A 25,180-nucleotide genomic window follows, 5' to 3' on the forward strand; every position below is an offset into this window, starting at 1 on the left:
AGGCAGGTCAAGTTACTCGCTCAGGGTCACAGTGTCAGTGGAGGGATTTGAACCCACAACCTCAGGATCTGAAGTCCAAAGCTTTAATCACTACACTACTTCCATCCATCCATCCATTTTCCAACCTGCTATATACTAAAACAGGGTCACGGGGGTCTGCTGGAGCCAATCCCAGCCAGCACAGGGCACAAGGCAGGAACAAATCCCTGGCAGGGCGCCAGCCCACCACAGCACTACACTACACAACATTATTAAACTCTCTTAATCCAGTTTAGAGTCATGGAAAGCAGAAGCCGATCCCGGAGGCATCAGATGCAAAGCAGGAACCAACAATGGACAGAGTGCCAGTCTGTTGTAGGGCACACATATTCAGGAAAACAACTCACAGGGCAAATTTCATGATGCCAATCGACCTGATAAACACACACACGCACACACACACACACGCACACACACACACACACACACACACATGTCTTCAGGGATGTGGGAAGCAAAATAGAAGACTTTCTATACAGACTTAGGCAAAATATGCAAACTGAGCAAATGGTAATGACTAGGCGCAGTATTCAAATCCACTAGGCAGTGTCATCAACCACTAGGCCACCATTGTTTTTGAAAGTAGTAAAACACGGGGACCTGTGGTCCTAAAATAAAAGGCAAATCCATTTTATTGCCTTCATTTTTTAAAATTTCCAGAACATATCCGGTCATGAGCTATCAAATAAGACCAAGGTCAAGGTTCTAGTCCCATTAGTATGTGAAAAATCCCATGACAGATGGACAGACCTTAGTATATTATATATAGCTATGTGCATCATAACATCCATTCGGGTAAAGTCTGACGGTACGTTGTATTAAACCCCCCAGGGGGGTAACTGCCTTTTTGCCTGCCCTTTGGATGTCAGAGCACAGGGTCAGCCATTGTACAGCACCCCTGGAGTAATTTTCAGGTTAAGGGCCTTGCTCAAGGGAAAAAAGGAGTAGGACGACCTGTCCTCACCAAAACTGTTCTTATAATAGAAAACATCTGGACCTCTGTCCTCTCCTATGATCAAAGTTCCATCCCCAGCAGTTTGCAAGAACCAGCAGGCTGCATGCAGTGGATGCCAGGGCTGTCATTCTTCTTTTTCCTCTCACACAGAAGGTTTCTGTGAGTTGCTTCACGCTCAGCAGATGTTGCTGCTCTTCATTTCCTCTGTGACTTCTCACCTACAGCGTGGTCCAGATCTAATTATGCAGGTCCAGATCATCTGGATGACTTTGATTTATGCGGGGACAATTCCAGTTCAGCACGAAGACAATTCTTCATGTTGTCAGTTCGCACACTTCTCGATGGTCTGGGATTTTTCCGGTGATTTTCTATGTAATAAACTTAAGTTATAGCGTAATGAAAATTGCATAATTAGATCTGGACCACCCTATACTTGAACAGTCTGACTGTGCTGATTGCCGTAAGGAAGACACAAACCCTAAAAACTTCACGACGATTCCTACTAGAAGCATTTCTCGACTATCAGCAGGTTGTGCACAGTGCATACTGGGGCTGTCATTCTTTTTCTTTCTGTCACATAACCGGCTTTTGCAATTTGCCTCATGTTCAGCAGATGTTGCTGCCCATCTTTTTCCCTCAGCCAAGAAATCTGCCTCATGCTCAGCAGATGTCACTGCCTTTCTTTTTTTCTCTGCCATGTCACCTACTTGATCAGTGACACCTCATTGCGGGGGTGGCCTCCAGGCACCAGCACTTATCATGTCATAAGCTTTTGATTCAAACCAAGATCAAGGTTCTAGTGATCTAGTGACAATCTTGTTGACACAATCCTTAACATTTTATACAGTAGAAATACATTCTAAAGGTGTTCCTCAATCTAGGGATGTGGGGGCACGCTGCCAACATTGAATTATTGCACCCTGTGATCTCAGACTGGATCGAGCAGGTTCATGGATAGTGTCCTCCTCCACCTAGGCCAGCATTCCCACACTTTCAGGGCTTCTGCCAGTATAAGCACAACACATCAGCTTCCACAGCTTATGGGTCAGATTAAAGGATGGTATTTTACATTCATGTTCAAGTTCAATACTTGTCATCCAGCCATCCATTTTCGTAACCTGCTTAGTCCATTATTTGATTCAAATTGGCCCACAAGATACACTGTGTGTAATTCTGAATTTGTCTCCCAGTAGATAAGAAGCATTTTAACGATAAAGATGCCATGAAGCTCTCTTCCACCATACCAACTCCAGCACTTCTTGAGTGATAGTAATGTCGCCCCTAGAGGTATCAGTCCAGTCACCCTTGACTAAAAGGAAGTGACATGTAAAAGAATGAGTACTCCCTCCCTCCCACCCTCACCAAGACTGCAGGTCATCTCATGTCAGCTTAGTGAAAATCTGGGCTGGAATGCACATCTAATCCTGGGCCAGTGTGAGCAGAGGTGCTCAGAGTGCTGGGGCCCTGAGCTGGTTTGGTGGTGTGCCACTAAGCGGTTTGTGGATGACGACACCAGAGCTTTCACTCTCACCCTGACTCTCGCACTCACAGTCACTATAGGGTGATGTCTCAGTGTTGGCCCCTACAGCTACACCTCATCTCTAATTGACACTTGTCTAGCAGCACACCTAAGCCTACAAGCCGCTCACCAAAAGAGACAGGCTGCCTGCTTAAGGCACTGCCACCCCAGTACCCTCTCCTATAGAGAAGAGGACACTTGGCACCCCAACTGTCAGCTATTCAGTTTGTTACAAGAAAATCAATTCAACAAAGTAAATTCTGTCTCACAAAGTACAACCTCACTGAGCCACAAACCGATGCCAGTCAGCTCGGTTAGCTGGAACGGCACTCAGCAGGCAGCTGTCATTAAAAAATAATAATAAAATAAAATCACACGCGGTTCCAGAAATTAGAAAGCACCCACCCTCCGTAAGCTCCAAAGGTGAAGCTCCTCTTCCTGTGCGGCATCCCAGCATCCGAGGAGGGGGGGGGCAGGAGGTGGGGGAGTTGATGTCGTCCAAAAAGCACTCCCGCCAACTTGCTGAAGAGTCTCAGAGGCCAGTTACTTGGAGAGAGGCGCTCTGCCGCTCGCTCACTCGCTCGCTCGCTCACTCACTCGGTGTGTGTGTGTGTGTGTGAGTAAGCGCGTGCCTGTGACTCCAGAGGCTACAGCCAGCATTTCCATCCCAGGGTGCACTGCACTGCCCTCTTCCTGTTGCTCTGCCAGCTCCAGCTCCTCACTTGTAAGCAGAAGGGTTACCTTAGCAACCACTCCAGCACGCCACTCGCACGCTTTTCTGGCTTTACTACGAGAGGAGGAGCAGCCACCACAGCAGCAGCCGCCGGCGTGCATTTCACCTGGAGTCTCGAAAGACACTTACTCTTCTGTGCCGAGACAATTACATTAGCTGCCTTATAATGGGTTCAAAAATTGGGGTTATGCCACTCGTGCAGTGCCTCTGCCCACACAGCGCAGGCCACAGAGAGTTGGCCCTCCAGGGAGATGACCAGCACACCAGGCTGGGAGACCCAGTGAGCATCCAGGAATGTCCAAATAGCACTGAAGGGCATCATGCGGACAATAAATATGACAAATGTGAATGAAATCCCAAAAAGTGTTCAGGTCTCATTAGAGTCTCTCCGTGTCTCTGCTTTCTCATACAAGTGTGCCGTGCAGTACCCATTGTTTTATAAGTCAGAAATTCACATTATTGTTACACGAGATTCACATATAATACAAATGCCACTGTTTCACAGATGTGAACTTTTATCTTTCTGGGTGCAGAAATAAGTGTCTCGTGGGACTCAGAAGTATCTAACTATAGACTATAAGAGGTCACTCAGTCTCACAAGTATCTGCAGCCTTACTCTCTTTCAAAAGTGCCCACTTATTGGCTGGACTAACAGGCGTGCCCTTGTCCAATTAATGACACCACAAGCCCCCTCATCTAACAAGTGTCCATAGTACAGCTAGTGACACATGCACGTCTCTTGGTTTTACAATGTTCCCTGCCTTACAAGTGTTTACTGTCCAACAAGAGACACATACAGGTCTCCCAGTCTCAAAAGTGTCTACTGTCAAGCCATGAGTCTTACCTGTGTCTGCTCCCTAACTAGAAACACATACAAGTCATCTAAGGCCTACAGGTGTCAACAGTCTAATTAAAGGCACTGCAAGCCTCTGATCTCACAAGTGTCGGCAGTCTAACAAGTGACACCTTCAAGTCTCCTGACCTAACTGGGGTCCTGTGTGTTACAGGTGTCTACTGTCTAATCACAGGTACCACAAGTTTACTAGTTTTTACAAGTGTCTTGTGTCTTACGAGTGTCTGCAGTCTAACTACAAGTCTGCCAGTCTCAAAAGGGTGTACTGTCAAGCTATTTTGAGTACTGTCAAGCTATCAGTCTTACAAGTGCCTTCTCTCTAACTAGAAACACATACAAGTCATCTGACCTTACAGGTGTTTACTGTTCTGCAGTCTAACAAGTGACACCTTCAAGTCTCCCGATCTTACTGAGGTCCTGTGTGTTACAGGTGTCTATGGTCTAATCACAGACACTACAAGTTCACTAGTCCTAGTAGTGTCTACTGTGTCTTATGATTGCCGGCTGTCTAACTAGAGACACTTACAAGTCTGCCAGTCCCAAAAGGGTCTACTTTCAAGCCACCAGTCTTACAAGTGCCTGCACTCTAACTAGAAACACATATAAGTCGTCTGGCCCTACAGGTGTCCTGCGTCTCATGTGGGTCAGCTGTCTGATGAAAGACACTGCAAGTCCCTGATCTCACAAGTGTCTGCAGTCTAACAAGAGACAGATACAAGTCTCCTGATCTAACTGGGGACCTGTGTCTCACAAGTATCCACTGTCTAATCACAGGTACCATAAGTTCACTAGTCCTAGTAGTGTCTACTGTGTCTTCTAAGTGCTGGATGTCTAACTAGAGACACTTACAAGTCTGCCAGTTTTAAAAGGGTCTACTGTCAAGCCACCAGTCTTACAAGTGCCTGCTCTCTAACTAGAAACACATACAGGTATAAGTCGTCTGGCCCTACAGGTGTTTACTGTTCTACAGTCTAATAAGAGACACATACAAGTCTCCTGATCTAACTGGGGTCCTGTGTGTTACAGGTGTCTACTGTCTAATCACAGGCGCTACAAGTTCACTAGTCTTTAGACACATGCAGGTTTCCGAGTCTGGAAAGTGTCTTCTGTCAAGCCACCAGTCTTACAAGTGCCTGCTCTCTAACTAGAAACACCGTCTAACATTACACGTCTACTGTCAAATTAAGGGCAATGCAAGCCTCTGATCTCACAAGTGTCTGCAGTCTAACAAGAGACGCATACAAGTCTCCTGATCTAACTGAGGTCCTGTGTGTTACAGGTGTCTATGGTCTAATCACAGGCGCTACAAGCTCACTAGTGCTAGTAGAGTCTACTGTGTCTTATGAGTGTCGACTGTCTAACTAGAGACACTTACAAATCTGCCAGTCTCAAAAGTGTCTTCTGTCAAGCTACCAGTCTTACAAGTGCCTTCTACTGTTCTGCAGTCTAACAAGAGACGCATACAAGTCTCCTGATCTAACTGGGGTCCTGTGTGTTACAGGTGTCTATGGTCTAATCATGGGCGCTACAAGTTCACTAGTCCTAGTAGTGTCTACTGTGTCTTATGATTGCCGGCTATCTAACTAGAGACACTTACAAGTCTGCCAGTCTCAAAAGTGTCTTCTGTCAAGCTACCAGTCTTACAAGTGCCTGCTCTCTAACTAGAAACACCGTCTAACATTACACGTCTACTGTCAAATTAAGGGCAATGCAAGCCTCTGATCTCACAAGTGTCTGCAGTCTAACAAGAGACGCATACAAGTCTCCTGATCTAACTGAGGTCCTGTGTGTTACAGGTGTCTATGGTCTAATCACAGGCGCTACAAGCTCACTAGTGCTAGTAGAGTCTACTGTGTCTTATGAGTGTCGACTGTCTAACTAGAGACACCTACAAGTCTCTTAGTCTTACAAGTGTACTCTTGTCTCACAAGTTTCTGCTAAATAATTACAAGGCACTATAAGCTCGCTTCTGTCTAAGTAGAGAGAAACACAAGTCACCTGGCCATATACAGGGTAGGTCTCTCTGCTGTTTAACTAGAGGCACATCCAAGTCTCCCAATCTTACAAGAGGTCCTCTGTCTCCCAAGTGTCTACTGTCTAATTACAGAGAGCACAAGTTCCTTACTTTTACAGTGCCTGCAGTCTAACTAGAGACCCATACAGGTCCTCCTGGTCTCTCTAGTGTCTGGTAAATAACTACAAGGCGCTATAGACCCCCTGTTCTTACAAGTGTCCTCTGTCTAACTAGAGACATACACAAGTCATCTGGCCCTAGAGGTGTCCTGCGTCTCACATGCGTCAGCTGTCTGATTAGAAGCACTACAAGCCCCTGGTCTTACAAGGGTCCCGTGTCTCACAACTGTCAGGAGGAGGAGGAGGTTAGGAGCGTGCCCTGATACAGCACTTGGCCACACCCACCACATGACAAACCACACAGGTGTCTACTACATAATTACAAGGCACTATAGACCCCCTGTTCTTACTAGTGTCTTCTGCCTAACTGGAGACATACACAGGTCACCCAGCCGTACAAGTGTCCTGTGTCTCACAAGTGCCTGCTGTTAAATTAGAGACACATACAAGTCTCCCCGGTCTTACAAGGGTCCCATATCTCTCAACTGTTCTACTGTCTGATTAGAGGCACCACACGTTCCCTAATCTTACAAGTGTCTCATGTGTCTCACACGTGTCTACTCTTTAAACTAGAGACACCTACAAGTCGTCAGGCCCAGCAGGGGTCCTGTGTCTCACAAGTGGCTGCTGTTTAACATGAGACACACACACACACGCCTCCTGGTCTTACAGGCATCTCCTGTCTCACTAGAGCCCCATAATGTCATATGCCTGTCATATCTCTGCCTCACAATTGTCCATTTCCTCATATGAACTACAGAAGTGTCCCCATCTCACAAGTGCCCACCATTCTACCAACATCAAGATCAAGTGCTCCTGTCTCCTACAAGTCACACATAGGTGAGTGCTCCCCATTTGCTGATGCCCACTATCTCACTTTGGCTCATTACAAACTCATTAAAGCCATAATATTAAAGAGTACCCCGCTAGTCCTCAAACCAGCTACTGCAGGACACAGAGGGTTAACGGAGGGCTAAGGCGGACGCTTCTTTGCCTTGCCTTAGGCTGAGTAACAGACCTACACGCATGACGTGCACCAGATATTTATTCTGCCAGTATATAAACAGTCGGGTAGTGCACACACGCTGGCCTTGTGACACTGGACCCATTCATACTGATTTGTGAGGAAAAAAGTCAAAGATAATTAGGCAGAAGAAAAGAAAAGCAGTGTTGTTGGACCCTTGTGAAGGCGGCACCCACTCTCAGCCGCCTTGTGAGCAAGACATGAAAAGTGCTCTCTGTGCCGCCAGGACTCGCACAATCTGCTCCATTGACAGAGGCCTAGAAAAGCGTCTCATTGTTGGCTTGGTGTGTAGAGGAATGTGAGTCCTGACTGCCCCCTGCTGGACTGCCACACATCCTCCTCTTCTCAATCATTTCTATTTTTAAGAGTCTTTTCATTTTCAGTCTTTGTTTTGACAGGGCTGCCAGTAGGCCATGCAAGTTGGCAACCTGGTGACAAGAACATGAATATAATGACCACAAAATGCATTGGTAAATTCAGAGTACCCAAGCCATGCAAGATCTTGAATAGGGTGGGGGCAGTAACCATCAGAGGTCCTCAATCAGACCAAAAAACAAGACTTTCTGCTAAGGGCCTCACTCGATGGCAGTTCCACCCAGTGCCGGTAACCCTTGGGCTGCTCATTTAATTGAGAGACACCTATTGGAGGCCAGAGTGGTACAGCAGCTGACAGCTAGAAAATGCTGGCAATCAGTTTAACATACAACCATGGAGAGAGCTGTCATCAGAGCTGCAGTACTGCCTCATCAGCACTGGAGGGCGCTTTAAAACCAAACCCACCCCCCAAAAAAAAGGATAAGCTCTCAGAACAAGAAGCACAAAGACAAAATGTCTGCAGTTGGTATATTACATCTTCTGATTTAAGCAAGGAAACAACCTTTAGCATAAGTCATTGAAATATAGAGAGCAGGCACTGTGCCAGTAAATTACACTACACTGAACACACAGAGCATGACAGACTGTGCCAGTATGCAGCAGTGCCAATCCACTTTAATACAAGGGTAAGTGTCTGTGTATTTGTCCAGTTGCAATGTCTCATTCATTCCAAAAGATTTGTTATAATAAAATGCACTGCATTTGTTATTCCAATAGAGGGCGCATCACAAGCACTAACACTGCTTTTATAATTTCCACACCAAATCGCATATAACAGAGACATATTCATTACATTTGTCATTCCAACAGATAGTTGCATCAGAAATGCATTTTATTCCTACAAATGTTTGCAAAGGGCCATCTGTTTGAATGCTTTACAAAATACATTCCAGACATTAACATTATGGCCTACTATGATTACGTAGATTTCAACCCATTTTACAATGAGTAGCACAGCTAGTCTATATATAAAATGCAAATATCTATCTGTCTGTCACGCATTTACTTGTGAAATACTGGGGCTGGAACTTTAATAATGGTCTTAATTGAAAGCATATGACATGACCTGACCCAGAAATTCAAAAAAATTTAGGTAGTGGCAATCTGGTAGTCATAAAGGACAGCAAAGTTACCTGTGGTTGTGCGTTCATGACAAAGCTGATCAGGAAATACCATAATGACAGAAAGAAAAAAAGAGCAACAACATCTGCTGAGCATCAAGCACATTGCCGAGGGGTGATTAAATGGTGAAGGACAAGAAAGAGCAAACTTGCTGAACATGTAATCCTGAATATAGCCTGATATGTTCTGGAAAGACAAAAACTTTTAGGTCATGGCCACCCAGTGGCCACTTTACTGGTGGCCAGAAAAGCTAATTGTCAAAAAAGCACAGTGCTGCAAGCCCATCTATTTAGAATAATTCCCCATATGCGGTACATATGAGTTTGAAATTCATAATTAAGTGTAATTCATAATTAAGTGTATGCATTGTGTTTAATGATCATTGAACATTGAACTGGGAAAAGATGAAGAGGAAAAAGAAGATCAAACTTTATTATTATTATTATTATTATTATTATTATTATTATTATTATTATTATTATTATAGGAGAGCAAAGTGACCTGCAGTTGTATGTTTATGGCAAAGTGGTCAAAAAATGAAGTGATGGCCACCATAACAACAGAAACAAAAAGAAATGTAGATAGATAGATAGATAGATAGATAGATAGATAGATAGATAGATAGATAGATAGATAGATAGATAGATATGAGAGGCACTATCTAATAGATAGATAGATAGATAGATAGATAGATAGATAGATAGATAGATAGATAGATAGATAGATAGATAGACAGATACTTTATTAATCCCAAGGGGAAATTCACATAAACCAGCAGCAGCATACTGATACAAAAAACAACATTTAATTAAAGAGTAATAAAAATGCAGGTAAAAACAGACAATAACTTTAAATAATGCTAGCGTTAGCTATGATGTCTGTAGCGACATCTGCAGAGTGTCAAGCACATAGCAGAAGGCAATTAAGTGACAAAGAGGAGTAAAGAATAAGAAGACAAGATGCTGAATCACATTGACAAGGAAGAAGTACTCCTAAATAAAAAGCAATCAAGCAGCAAACAACCATGAAGGCTCATAGGCATGCAAGACAAACTTCAGGATAGCCAATGAAAGAGCGCCCCAGAAGTAGAAATGGTGGTAATCGAGGAGAAGGTCAAACAGTCAAAACCTCTGACCCTATGGGAACATTGAGAGTTTACTGATGGTTTTATCTTGCCTTTTGTATCATTTTATTTTTATGTCCATAGGTCCTTTTGTTTCACTAGTTCCTAATGACCACTTTAGAACAAGAATGTAGTGGGTGTGTGTGTGGCAAAAAAGAGCAGTAATTAGTAGTGAATGGCAGGTGGCAGTAGTAAATGTAAAAAATATGACAGAACATAGCATCGGAGAGGAGCATGGGACAATGTAAAATATGACAGCTGGAGACAGGCAAGACAAACAAATGACTAACATGCTGGAAAGTGAAAAGTGGCACCTTGTGGCACAGTGTGACCATGCACGTCACCAAAGAAGTGAACATTAATTACTGCATGTGATAGAAAAGAGCAAGACCTACAGCATTATGGCAAGTGCCAAGCCAGTTCAGAATGTTACAGACAATGGCGTCACACAACAGAATATGCCAGAACATAGTATCATATGGAAAAAGACTATACTGTATGTGAAATCATATGGCACATTGTGGCATGCCAATGAGCCAGAAAATGTTGTACATGGCAGACACTGAAACTGGTAGTACACAGAACTGCATCACAGGTGCAGGCAGGAAGCATAAAAACGTTCCAGTATATTCTTCATGACAGAGTGTGCTAGAAAATGGCATAACAGAGTTTCAGAAAATAGTGTGAACCTTAGCAGATGTGGCAGCAATATGACCTTGGGTCTCAGAACATGGCAGGCAGTTTTTGAGAAGGCTATATATAATGGCATCAGATTACAGAATGTGCCAGTACAAGGCTAAACGTACCATAAGAAATAAGTAGAAATGGCAGAAAAAGGGAGCAGAACCTGGCAACAGATGACAGAGTGTATGGATGTACCTGTATGTGGCATCATATGGCCAAACGTGCCATGAAGCAGAGCCAGAAATGGTAAAATGGGGCAAAACACTGCAGAACCTGGCAGACAGGTGTTCCTATACTTGGCAACACACAACCATAGGATAGGATTAAAATATGGCAACATAAAAAAGGTAATAAAGGAACATGCCCTGACAGCTGTGACATGCCAGACTACATCCGAATATGACATCACATAATGCCTACAATGCCCAGTATATCCTGGCAGCACATGGTCAAGTAAATACTGACCTGAAGTACGTATATCCCAGTATCCCATGAACATCATATAATAGTAACAAACATGGCAGGAATTGTTTAGTTTGGCAGAACAATCACACCAGGCACAGAAGAGAACGGGTCTGGTCAGTCAGGTGGGCACTGACGACTTTTTTGTTGTACCCATTAAGCTCATCTGATTATGCAGTTCAGCTTCCCTTTTCCTTTTTGAGATCAGAAAAGCAGCAGGACTTTGCAGTATCTAAATCCCTCTGTCCCAGAATGGCCTCCCAGTTTATAAATATCCTCACTGGTGGTGATAAGACATGCAGAATCATTTGCATCACGAAAGTCCCGCTGCTGGTTTTCTCATGCTGGCACAGAAGATAATCCAAAACTGGGAGCTTCTAAATCGGATTAAAAAGGCCGGAAGCTGATTTACGTCTGCTGAGAGGGTTCACTTCCCAAAGCCTCAAGAGCGCTGTGCCAGGCCTCACTGCAGCATCTATGCAGCTGCCCAGCTCTACGTCTGTCCATCAGCTGACATACAAGGAGCCACAATGGTCACATTAGTAGGCAACAACCTTCTGTCCAGAATTAAGATCTTTCCATTACCAGTCAGTGTGGTGATGATCCCTGCAGCTTAATGGATCTAATGCCCTCAATGTTCTCCCTGTGGCTGTGTTGAGTGTTCTCCACAAATCACACAAGATGTGCCAGCTAGGTCAAGTGGCAATTGCAGAAGGACCCTGGTTTGGGTGCTAGTGTGACTGGGCTCTATAAGTGAATGACACCTTAGACTTTGTGCACAGTGTTGCAGTCACCATGGTCCTGCCTTGGATTATGCAGGTTTAAGAATGATGAAGGATATTCCCAGGAAGACAGGCCTCTCCATCTTCTTGTCCATAGTGATAACAGCCCTATAAGGATGGCATTTTCTATCATCTTTTCTAGTGGTAGCAGTCTTTATGGCTGCATTGCTACCATTGTTTGTGTCCAGAGTCAGGGTGGTCTCTTTGATTGTTAACAGTCCCCATAACCTTTTTCATAATCATGAAGGTCACACTGGTGTCCACTCAGACCTCGCTATCATCTTGTTGTTGTTACTATGAGACCCCCTCAACTTTGAACCTGTCCAGACTAATAATCACCCCATTGATTGTCAGAGGTCTGCTTATCCACCTTCTTCTCCAGAGTTATTATTGTGTTTCAGATCGTCTTGTCCTGAGTCCTCATGGTCACTGAAGCCATCAGACAGTTTCCTGTGGGTCACGTTTGTGGACAGTCAGACCTAAAGATGTTCTTGATGGCCTCAGCGGTCAGACAGATTCCATATTCTTCTGCTCCAAAGTGTAATGGGGTGGTGGTCACAGTAACAATTAAGTCAGTTTGTTCAGAGTACTCATAGTCACAGTCAAAAGCAGAGACCTACCTGTCCACCATATTGCCCAGAGTCATTATGGTAACATTTCCAGAGTCACAGTTATCACTTTAGCAGTTATGAGACTCTCCACCATCTTCTTATCCCCACCAGCCTTTTTCCAGATTGGTGGTGGTCTCTTCATGTGAGTTAACAGATATTTCCAGAGTTACATTCACTGGAGGACATTTCCTGCTACCCTTCCACCTCTTAAATGAACACACAACCTCAATGTCCAGGGATCTAGGTATCTCCATGGAGTCTTCATGTTCTCAATTTGTTCATGTGGACTTTTTAGTTTGCTTCCACATCCCAAAAGACATTTGGGTAGATGAACAGGCATCTCCTAATTGTGAGGTGGTGGACTAGTCATCTGTGAAGAAGAGCTGGCATTTGTGGACTGTGCCCTGGCTCCCAATAATAATGTAATGGAACAACCAGTTTTGGAAAACAAATCAATGAATGACTTGAATGTCCAACAAACCAGCTCATATCATGAAGACTTTTTCTTTTGGCTGCTCCCATTAGGGGTCGCCATATCGCATCATCTTTGTCCATATCTTTATGTCCTCTGCATCTTACTCCGTTACACTGACCACTCATAGAAGACTAAGGGTTGAAAAATATCTTTAAGGCCTCTGTGACAAAACTCTGGGTTGGCATTGCTGTCCGGGAGAAGCTAGTAATGGAATGTCCCCAGTGGCGCAGCACGATTCATCAAGCGCCATTGAGGTGCACCACGTTTTTGATGAGGAGAAGATGGAGAAGAAGCTACACCCAAACAGAACTTTCTGGTGACAGCTCTTTCCAAGATCTGCGGCTTGATGATTGGCATCTTAGGATATGGGAGGAGTGGATGGGGGCCACTATCATATTCAAGTGAGAGATTGGGAAGAAAGCTGTAATTAGCTAAGATGAGTTGACTAATGCTAGAGTGGAACAGAGCAACACACGAACCCCTGGTTGATTCCTGCCTGGCATGTCTTCTGGGTATCTGGCAGATCTTTCCTTGTGCTCGTTTGTTCACTCCTAGCATCCTGATCTTGTCTCACAATCCATCCTGTGACTCCACATGGAGTTAGTGAGCAAGTAGCTTGTGTTAGTGTGAAGTGGAAAGGACATTTGATATCTTCAGGGGGTCTTTGTGTCCACAAGTGCCTGATTAGACCCAGATTAAGAAAATGTAAGGGTAGCCATTGACATTAAAGGTTGCAGATCCTTTCAGTCCTGACCAGGAAACGTTAAGAGTTGGTGAATTTCCGGACTACACAGGCACCATTCAGGTCATATGGACATCACGGACTGCCCAGTGCTTAAGCTTGTTCAACTTTTACAGTGTCACAGATCTCCAGCCTCACTGATATGGCCAGACACTGCAGTTCAAGCAGAGGATGAGCAAATATTTACTTGGGGCGAAAAGAAAAAGTCCATCGAGATCAATATAATAACAAGGCTCCAGGCCAAATAAAGAATAACAAATAACAGGCCATGTTACTTCCAGGAGGGTGCTGCTCACCGAATGCGGCTCCTGACTCCGAAGCTAGCGGCCTCCACAAATCGAGCAAAACAGCAATCAGGCGGTGTGCACTTGTTAAGGCAGAAAGCATCATGTCTGCAATGAAGAGATGCCCCCCAAGAAGCCTTTGATCTAAACACGCAGTCTCAGCTTCTGGAAGAGCAGCCGGCAGGTCGCTGGAGACTCGCGCTCAGATCTCATTTGGCTGCATGTGGTGGGGGTATCTTTGGTATCTTGGCACTCACTGTCTTATCATGCTCAGCTCCATTCAGTTGAACAAAGCTTTAAAGGAGACTGGTGGGGGTCTCAAAACACAAAATATGCAAAAACATGGGGGCGGGGTGCCAGTGGCTTTCATCCATACAGTCTTTTCAATTCTAGTTGACCAATGGAGTAAGAAAATAGGTAAAGGGTAATTAGAGGGGAATATTACGATAACACACTTGTTGTTACCGCGATCCCGACTTTGAACTTGTCCTGAATAATAATTCACTGGCAAAGACCATACCATCCATCTTCTTCTCCATAGTCATTATAAATATTTGATACAATCAGTGGTTCAATATTCATGTTATATAGCAGCTTTCATTAACAGCACCATCACAATAAACCTTACAATAACACAAAGCAAGGGGACGTTTTTAAACATTTACCACAGTCGCAGTCAGCTGGGGCTGTGTCATTTTACAACTGTTTTAAAAGTGGCTAAACTGTGTTGCTTCATGGATCTAGTGTTCTTGATGTGGCCTGTGTGGAGTCAGGATGTTCTCCCTGTGGCCATAATGTCACGCATTTACTTGTGAAATACTGGGGCTGGAACTTTAATAATGGTCTTAATTGAAAGCATATAACATGACCTGACCCAGAAATTCAAAAAAATTTAGGTAGTGGCAATCTGGTAGTCATAAAGGACAGCAAAGTTACCTGTGGTTGTGCGTTCATGACAAAGCTGATCAAGAAATACCATAATGACAGAAAGAAAAAAAGAGCAGCAACATCTGCTGAGCATCAAGCACATTTGCCGAGGGGTGATTAAATGGTGAAGGACAAGAAAGAGCAACCTTGCTAAACAAGTAATCCTGAATATAGCCTGATATGTTCTGGAAAGACAAAAAATTTTAGGTCAAGATGTGTAAGTCAGGTTTATTGGCAATTCTAAATTTTCCCAGTTATGAGTGGGCTCCGTCATGATGTAGTGCCACATTCTGGGCCGTTTCCTGCCTGAATGCACAATGTTGTAATAATAAGCTGTGGCCACCATCAAAGCTTTACCGTGGTCACGTTGGTGATGTAACTTTCCTAAGCTGCGTTCGTTTGTCTGCATGTATCTCTCTCTCTCTCATACTCGTACTCGTTCCTGTATTCTGTATCTTGTGTTAAGCACCTTCCATGATGCATCCGAAGCCCAGCAGATGTCGCTGCTCTTCTTTTTCCTTCTTTTTCCTTCTTCCGATTACCGAATTCTTCATCATGGTCGATGATCAATAAACACAATCCCTGCACCTGATTATGAATTCAGAAGACATATGTAGCATGTCCGGGGGGATTATCACTAGATGGGCTTGCGAGGATTCAGTCCTAATTGCAAAAACATTTTCTGCCCACCAGCAAGACGCACAGCAGATGGCATTGCTCTTCTTTCTGCTGTGTCACTTTGTTGATCACTTTACTTTTCCAAGGCTGCTGCTGCCTCAATTTTATGGATTTTCAAGAACATACCAGGGGCCTCATGTATAAACGGTGTATACGCACAGAAATATTGCGTAAGAACTTTTCCACGTTCAAATCACGATGTATAAAACCTACATTTAGCGTAAGGCCACGCACTTTTCCATGGAACCTCATACCTTGTTGTACGCAAGTTCTCCGCTCAGTTTTGCAGACTGGCGGCACCCAGCGTCAAAGCAGTGCTACTGTTCCTGTGTGGTTACACCTTATTTTCCTGATGCGGCTTTATAAATACACTGAAACTAACCGCATATTGTTTATTAGTGTAACGCATCTGATTGTAATTAACTCGTAACAATATAATGGTCCAGGGAACAGCCATAGTATTCCAAATACCATAACTGCTTTAGCGTTGTTACTCTCACTTCTCCTTCTTCTTCTTTCAGCTGCTCCCGTTAGGTGTTGCCACAGCGGATCATCTTTTTCCATATTACTCTCACTGCACCACTCGGAGTATTTATATCACTGTATCTGAGTGTGAATCACAGCAGCAGCTGATCGGAAAGAGAATTATTGGTATACAGCTTCAAGCACACGCTACCTCAGCCACGGCAAAAAGTTTCAAAGCCTTTCCTCTAAGGACGCGTATTTACATATGATGACGATATAATTTTTAAGGTGAACTGCAGCAAAATATGTTTATAATATTATACAGATAAAACTTTAACTTCATTTAAATAATCTGTATTCTTCACTGGGAGTGTCGTTAAGGATAGAATAATTAAACATGTACTACGAAGATATTTCAATGTTCCTTAAACGTTTTGAAGAATCGGCGCTAAGCTTACAGATGGCTTAACTTCTATTACAGAGCTGATTGTGTGGTGAACGGTTATTTGGGGAAAGAAAAGCAAGGACTCTTGGGGCGGCCACGCCAATATATATTGAATATAAAACAGAAAGAGAAAATAACAACACAGCTAAAAACGCAGCGACAAATTTCGGCAAAAGTTAAATGCTTGTGTCATGAGCACGAGGCGGCTATGCAGTGTCTGCAACGGACGTGGCCATCCACCGTGCATAAGCTACCTTACTGACATTGGCGGGCGAAGGAGCCACCGATTCTTCCTGTGCCCAGTGCCACCACAAGCCTAGAGCCGCCCTGAGTACTGCTGCAATAAATTATTTCATCGAAGTGAAACACATGTTTAATAACGTGCTTTAACTCCTATCATCATGAAAATGACATCACGTATACGTCTCAGTATTTTAGTTATTCAGAGAGCTGTTATCACGAATGTAATGGACTCTGTGTCCAGTTGGAAGACAGCCGGTTTAAGAAGCAAGTAGTGATTCACACACATAGAGCACATAGAAAATCAAATACAAAACAAAGCATTTAACGTGCTACTTTGATTACGATATGATTTGAGAAACTGGTTAATTAAACAATTTTAAGATGAAGTTTATGATGTTCTACTTTAATGACAAAATAAACTACGTGATTAAAGTGGAAATGTCGAGATTGAAGTTGACATTTCGTGCTTTTTCCCCACTGTGTGCCTTTTTTCTCTGTACCCTAATAAACTTTCATATGACACTCAGACAGTGGGCTACAACTCGCCTTTTCACGGCGACTTTGATATGTGACTTCTTTTTTATTTCCGGCACTGTGCGATTTTGTGAACGTGAGCTTTCAAGTTTCTCCAACACGCTATGTCACTCGATCAACTTCATTTTGTTGATTATACCACGGTTTATTTGAACAAATAGTATGTTTTTCCTTTGCCTCCACTTGGTATTCGCTGAAATTCTTATATTTTCCCCATGCTTTTTCCATTGTCTTTTCACAGAAAGCTGAGCTTAAGGGCGATTTATATTGATTTGCATATTCAAATAGGTGTAATTCTGGGAGGAGTTGGGGCATTACATAATGCGCGTGCACGAGCATTAGTTTTCACGCTGATCGGGATTTATGTAGCGGAAGAACGTGGAAGTTGGAGTACACACAGATTCCAGCATCTGGATTTTTCTGTGCGTAAGCACATTTCGGCTTTTGTGCTTACGCCATGTTATAGTGACGCACGCCGTTATACATGAGGCCCCAGTTCATTAGCATTTCATTGAGACCAAGATTAAGGTTCCAGTTCCAGTTGCTGCCTGCTGGTCAGCAGATGACGCAGTTGTCATTCTTCTGCCTATTGCAGCTGCCATCCATCTTCTTCCTATCATTTAACCAGTTTCTGCAATTTGCTTCCCTCACAGCAGATGTAGCTGCTGTTCTTAAAGATAGTTCCTATAGAGCAGGCTGAAGTTTTCCATTTTGGTGACACATTCTTTTGTTTTCGCCATGACAGAATACAGCTTCACAGTGACTACACTGGGGATATTGTCTGTTGGCACACATTAGCCTGTTGTTGTCATTGTTACATTGTGTATCCTGGCGCGTCACCGGCCTCGGCGATTTGCTTGATGCTCATCTTGTCTTCATGCTCTTTCTGCCACATCATTCGTTTGTCTATTACTTTACGGTAAGAAAGCCACAAGTGCAGGTAAGCTTGGAGAGACTGATGCTGCCTCACATTTTCTGGAGTACATTAACATTCAAAGACATCGATGGAGTAGTGGGGAAAGTGAACAATATGTTGTCGTAGGAGCTGCGTGTGCTTGATGTAAGCTTGAAAGAATTGGCAGCTATGTTCCTGAAAATACGAGTTGCAAAATATGCAATTGAATTAAACGGTGCTTCACACCCTCTTGATCAAAAGGAGATGAAAAGAAATGCCGTTGAGCTGATAATGAAGAGCCACAGGAGATGCAGATTTGGTACAATATTGCCGCAGCGCTTTAACACGCAGTTAATCCACAGGCTACAATGCTTTTCTATGTGCTGTTCTTACGCCATATTGTGACGCAATAGTCAAAACGATATAAATATATTGTAGCATCCAGAAGCACTTGTCAAACACGCGGAGCCAAGTAGCTGCAGTGGTGTATGTGTGCGTGAGTGTTTGTCTGTCTCTTTAGTCAACGTACTCTTTACAATTTACAAATTAATTATTAAAGCTTCAGTCACCTGAATTGATAACAGCGAATTTAGCGTTTTTATTTTCTCTCAGCGCCAGGTTAAGTTAGGTTCAGTTCATTTTGATCCCACCCTGAAACCCTGACGATTTTGCTGATTTATAGTGCGCAGACTGAAGAAACTGGGGGGTGGGGGGGATGTGAGTGGGATTGTTTTAGGAAGAAGCCCTGTGGGCGGAGCCTTTTCAGCAGCAGATTTCACCGCATTCACTACAAACCTTTTAACAAGTTCACCCCAGACATGTTATTCTCTTCGTCTAGGCTATCTGTGGGCAGGGGTTTAATGGTTCCTTTCTCCCTCGATTGTGATTTTGTTTTCAGTCTGGTCCATTCTGACCTATGCAGACTGGGATGCCTGTTTCTTGAATTTGCAGGCAGTTCGATTCTTCTTTCTTGGCCTCACAGGAGTGCTCAGAGTTGTGTATTTTCATTTAAGAATTACGTCGGACGCTGCATGGATATTCAAATCCTGAGATCTCAGTATCTTCTGTTTAGAGTTTACATGTTCTGTCTGTGCTCTGGAGGTTCTCTGCCTGAGCATGAATGAAGGTGTGATGTGGATGACTAGCATTCTGTCCAGCGCTGGGTCCTGCCTTACAAATGTTGCAGCTGGGACATGCTCAATGTCACGCCAATGATGTGAAGAACCAGGAAGGAGTGCGGATGTAATTGAGAGTGAATTGCAGTGTTATAACCTGAGCATTTCTTTAATAGTTTATGTGTTGAAACTGTATGTATCTGTTTGGGATTTTTAACACAAGGAATTTGAAATTTGTTTTTCACTAGAAGACATTTGGAAAAAAAGTTTTAGCAATGTCGTTTTTGTTCTGCTATGGATACCACGATCCAGGAGTGCATAGCGTGTGACATCACCGGAGCAGCTGTATAAAGGTCCAGATCATCTGAGATCACAGATAACTCTCTGTGTTGACTTGTAAACCTTTAGTGAGAAATTTGCTGGCTGAAGAACTTTGCTTTTGGTATTAGATGCTATGAATTTACTTTCATGTAAATGGAAGTTTGAAGATGGGGTCTAAAATTATCTAGTGAGTTAAGTTTTTCTATGCTGTGGCGTACTGGGCCAGTAACATCACTTTAAGATATACCCACTGAATTAACAAGCTAATTAAAAATGCAGGCTCAGTTATGAGTGGCACTCTGGACCCCCTGGAGGTTGTAGCAAAGGACAGAATTAAAACAGAACTTAGTGCCATTATGAACAACCTTGCACATCCTTTCTCTGACACACCAACACTGAGGACTTTCAGTCAATTAGTTATTCAGCAGAAGTGTGTCAAGAAACACTATGGGGGGCTCCTTTATACCAACAGTAATACACCTGCATAATGCCTCACTGAGACTGTCAAGTCAGACGTTTTCTTTTCTTTATTTTTAAAATTTTCTTTCCTTTTCAGTTATTCTGGTATATTGTAGTGGATGGGCAGGGCCCTGGCCTGGCTGGGATCCCCCCACACTGGAAGGACCAGGGGAGGAAGTGTGGTCAGAGCAATACCTTCCACAGAGCGCTAGGTGGCAGCCCTACTGGCTTGCAGCAGTGCCTCGGACTCCTGTAGGGCTCCATGGGAGTTGGATACAGCCCTGTTGGGAAACATGGGCTCTGCCAGGGGGTGCTGCAGTGGCTGCTGAGCCCTGGAAAACAGCTCTTCCGTTACACCCTGAAGTGCTACCGGGTGCCTTGCAACAGGAGCCAGCAGACACTACTCGGGAAGCCAGTGTCAGGAGGAGGAAGGCGAAGCTTGCTTGAAGGAGTAAAGGAGAAAGAAAAGAAAAAGAGAAGAAGAAGGGAGAGTTGTAGCTGAAGGGAGACAAGGAAGACATTTCCCACAAGGGAAAAAGAAAAATAAAGTATGTGCGCTTTGAAGTTGTGCCTCCTCCTGTATGTGTCGGGTTGGGGCTGAAGCGCCCTCTATTGGCCACAATATACAGTATATTATATATATATATATATATATATACAGTATATATATATATATATACTAATAAAAGGCAAAGCCCTCACTCACTCACTCACTCACTCACTCACTGACTCACTCACTCACTGACTCATCACTAATTCTCCAACTTCCCGTGTGGATGGAAGGCTGAAATTTGGCAGGTTCATTCCTTACAGCTTCCTTACAAAAGTTGGGCAGGTTTTATATCGAAATTCTACGCGTAATGGTCATAACTGGAAGCTGTTTTTCTCCATTTACTGTAATGGAGATGAGCTTCAACGCCGTGGGGGCGGAGTTTCGTGTGACATCATCACGCCTCCCACGTAATCACGCAGTACATAGAAAACCAGGAAGACCTCCAAAAAGCGCTGAAGAAAACATGCATTATATAATTGAGAAGGCAGCGAAACAATAAAAGCGAAGGAAAGTGACATATACAACCATATTCATGAGTTCTGCTACTTCGGAACCAAAGCACGATGTAAACCTACACTTTAAATTAAGTTCATAGACAGGCTGCGCTGGCGTTTGTAATTTAGTGCCTGCCCATATAAGGCCGTCCGTCAGCGGCAATCCAATAGCAAACTGCCACGGGTAAATATTCACGGGTGAAGGACTGTGTTTATGGAGAGGAAGATGAGATGGTCAGGGTGGTGTTTGACACAAACTCAGCGAAACTGCGAGAGAAAGTTTTAAGTGCCAGGACAAAGGTAACATTAAATACAGCCATGGACATAGCACGAGATGGCACCAGCACAGCTGGGAACCTTCGATGCATGTACACCGAGTGGCTCACGTGAACTGACGCAGTGCACAGATAAAAGGCAACAGTTCCAAAGAGCGCTGAACAAAAACCGAATTACACAATTGAAAAGGCAGAAAAAAATATGAAGCGTTTGATACATATAAGCATATTCATAAATCCAACTACTGCGGAAACAAAGCACACGGTGGAAAAAGTCAATGTCCTGCTAAAGGAAGACAGCATGCAGTGTGTCAGGTCTCAGATAAAGAAGAAGACGAGCTGTTTATTGATGCAGTAAGAAACGAATCAATGAAAGAAACCTGTCATCTTTACAACGATTGACAAACACGGAATGTAACTTGAACACAACACATCCTACAAATACGAACCTGATTGAAAGAAATAATGATAATCAAATCCTTGATGACAGCAACACTCAGTAACACTCACAAAACAAATACTGTATATTGACAGTCATGTTACGTTATTTTTAAAATGTTCCCTTTTCTTTTCTAGCTTTTTAAACACACTACTTCTCTCAGTGATACGCGGGTATATATATATGTATATATATATATCCCGATCAACATACTCGAATAATGGATACTTTATTTGCCATCAATGATTGTTTTGGTAAAGCCATACTCAGTGTATTCATTAGATGAACGGTAAAAAGTAAGAGCGAGGGGAGGATGACTTATTGAGGCATGCAAGCAAAACCACAATAGCACGCGGGCTCGATGTACGAAAAAATACATCTTTTCAAGTTCTATTTACTCCATATGTGTCAAACTCAAGGCCCGAGGCAACATCTGGCCCGCGTGTAATTATATCCGGCCCGCGAGATCATTTTATATACTGTATTATTGTTATTAATGGCCCGGGGATATGAAGCACTGGTAACACAATAAACTACAGATCCCATAATGCAGGGCTTCAGCTGCCTTGCCGAACACTTACCGCGTCACCGCCTCTCTTCAGTCGTTTCCTTACTTTATGAAGGAAGCAGCTTTTCAAAGCTTCTGCACTGTTTTATAAACGAACGATATATAAGAAAGTCCTTTTTCCTTGCTTCGCCAACTAAGCAGCCTTTTATTTAAATCCACGGGTTCTCCGCTGTTTCATTGTTCATTTATTACGATTTTTATAGTTATTGTGTAGGTTTTATTTAATCCACGGGTTCTCTTCTGTGTGTCACTGCGGTGTCATCTTTCGTTTACGACCTTCGCCAAGGAAGCAGAAACTTACAACCACCGAAACTTTGTAACGGCACAAGACTTCAGGTCACATCTCTATAAAACAACCTAATTGAAGCAACTATATTTACTGGCAGTGCCTCAGTGACACAGTTTTTATTTCTCGCATCCGCGTTATACCATCTAATCTCCCATTTTAATTCAAACGCGTTCAATTTCCAGTAAGGCTCTGCTTCGCAATGACAATTAATAAGTCTCAGGGACAAACACTACAAAAGGTTGGCATTTATTTGAGGCGGATTGCTTTTCACATGGCCAACTGTATGTTGCATGCTCAAGAGTGAGCTCAGCACACAGCTTAGTCATATTACAACCAGAGGGCCGAACTGACAACGTGGTATACAGAGAGATCCTTAACAATTAATTTTTGACATATTTTCGTTCAGTCTAAAATGTTTACTTTTTATTAATAAAAATATTCAGACAGTATTTCACCTTCTTGGCCTGGGTATTTTGCTAGTATACTAATAAAAGGCAAAGCCCTCACTCACTCACTCACTCACTCACTCACTCACTCACTCACTCACTCACTCACTCACTCACTCACTCACTCACTCACTCACTCACTCACTCACTCACTCACTCACTCACTCACTCACTCACTCACTCACTCATCACTAATTCTCCAACTTCCCGTGTAGGTAGAAGGCTGAAATTTGGCAGGCTCATTCCTTACAGCTTACTTACAAAAGTTGGGCAGGTTTCATTTCGAAATTCTACGCCTAATGGTCATAACTGGAAGGTATTTTTCTCCATTAACTGTAATGGAGTTGAGCTGGAATGACGTGGGGGGGCGGAGTTTCGTGTGACATCATCACGCCTCCCACGTAATCACGTGAACTGATTGTCAACGCAGTGCGTAGAAAACCAGGAAGACCTCCAAAAGCGCTTAAGAAAACATGCATTATATAATTGAGAAGGCAGCGAAAACAATAAGAAGCGAAGCGAGTGACATATACTACCATATTCATGAGTGTTGCTGCCTCGAAAGAAAGAAAGGTGTAAACCTAAACTTTAAATTAAGTTCATAGACAGGCTTCCTGCTTTCACATGCCCACAGGTAATGCGGGATACAAGTTTAATGAGAGGACGCAGGATATAAATGAGAGTTTTGATCACTTTGTAACTAAGTTAAAATTGTAGGTGAAGGGGTGTGCTTATGCAAATTCCGAGAGACTGTGTTTGTGGGGGATTGACAGTTAAGGCGGGTGGGGAGTCACGTCATCATCTCCCTCCCATTCATCTATTTCGCTCTGAGCTGAGCTCTACTAATACCGTCTTCAAGCAACTTCGTCAGACTGCCACCAAATACTCACAGAAAAATCCACAAGTTAATACACACGCTATCTCTCGAGTTTCTCCACACTGAATCCTCCAGGCACTACTTACAAAAGGTTACATTGACAATCGTGTTACGTTATTTTTAAAATCTTTCCTTTTCTTAGCACAAGCACAGCTGAGAAGCTTCGATGCATGTGCTCCATAACGTTAAAAATAATGCATTTAATCACACTTTGCATTACAAGCAAAGGGGAGCTTTTGTCAATGCATGATTTCCTGGTACACGATTACATTGATCAGCGATCCCGATTCATTTTACCCTCGCACCACCTTAGTTTGAGAAGAAGTATGAAAAAAATATGAGGTTAACACAGAAAAACATCACCAATTCAAGCTTTATGAATAATCGATTCGCCATCAATAATTGTTTTGGTAAAGCCATCCTCCTTCCATTTTATAATTTTTCCGCCACTAGCCATGATTAAATGAACGGTAAAAAAGTAAGAGCAAAGCGAGGGTGACTTATTTAGGCAGGCATATATATGACAGCAACACTCATGACAATGTCAATCATGTTACGTTATTATTAAAATGTTTCCTTTTCTTTTTCATTACTTCTTTAACACACTACTTCTCGCTGCGGTAGCGGGATTTTGCTATATATATAATATATGAATGACCTCCAAAGAGCTGAGACTTTTGATATCATGAACGTGTCTGCAAAACTGGGTCTCCTGCCCAGCAAAGTCGAGCAGCCAGCGCAGCGCATAGCTGTGCCGCCTTTGAGACGCTGACTGCGCTTCTGCCTTAAGTCAAAGTGAGCACTTTTAATTTTTTCATCCTCCCCGCGCTATAGCCCAGACAAGTGCAAACACGGACCCCTTTTCTACACCACGGAAAAATAATATTAAGGCGATTCACACTTTCTTTTGCACGTATACGATTATGAGGTCATCACCTCGGATTATGAAGACACGCACACGAGTGGAGGACTGACAGTGCCATCACAGCCGATTAATGGCAGGGACGTCTCACCAGTCTACACAAGACCCACCGCGACTGTCCCAAAAAGGCGATCATAACGCCAGCTTAACACATCTCTCTATACTATATAAAAGAAAAAGGCAACTTTCCTTTCTTTACACCTTTTATCCTAAATCAAAGCCTTTCTCTCTTAACAGTGCAGAGGACACAAAACTAATTTTCTTTAAATGCCGGTAAGGCACATTACCAGAGGCACAAATTTGAACGCTCACATAGAAA

The 25,180-nt window shown here is 43.2% G+C and overlaps 1 protein-coding gene across 3 annotated transcripts in view; it reads right to left on the minus strand.

The window, feature by feature from the left end:
- The window catches only part of LOC120530902 (rap1 GTPase-activating protein 1-like), a 327,102-nt gene that overhangs the window by 188,759 nt on the left and 113,163 nt on the right, over nt 1-25,180 (minus strand). The window contains exon 1 of one of the 3 annotated variants that reach the window (XM_039755677.1): nt 2,919-3,074. The exons of the other annotated variants lie outside the window; for them this stretch is intronic. Coding sequence (XP_039611611.1) covers nt 2,919-2,962 — 44 coding nt within the window. The 5' untranslated portion in view covers nt 2,963-3,074. Of the gene's footprint in view, nt 1-2,918; nt 3,075-25,180 lie in introns of those variants that run through there. 3 annotated transcript variants of the gene reach the window in all.

Source organism: Polypterus senegalus, chromosome 6, assembly GCF_016835505.1.
Source record: "Polypterus senegalus isolate Bchr_013 chromosome 6, ASM1683550v1, whole genome shotgun sequence".
Lineage (NCBI taxonomy): Eukaryota > Metazoa > Chordata > Cladistia > Polypteriformes > Polypteridae > Polypterus > Polypterus senegalus.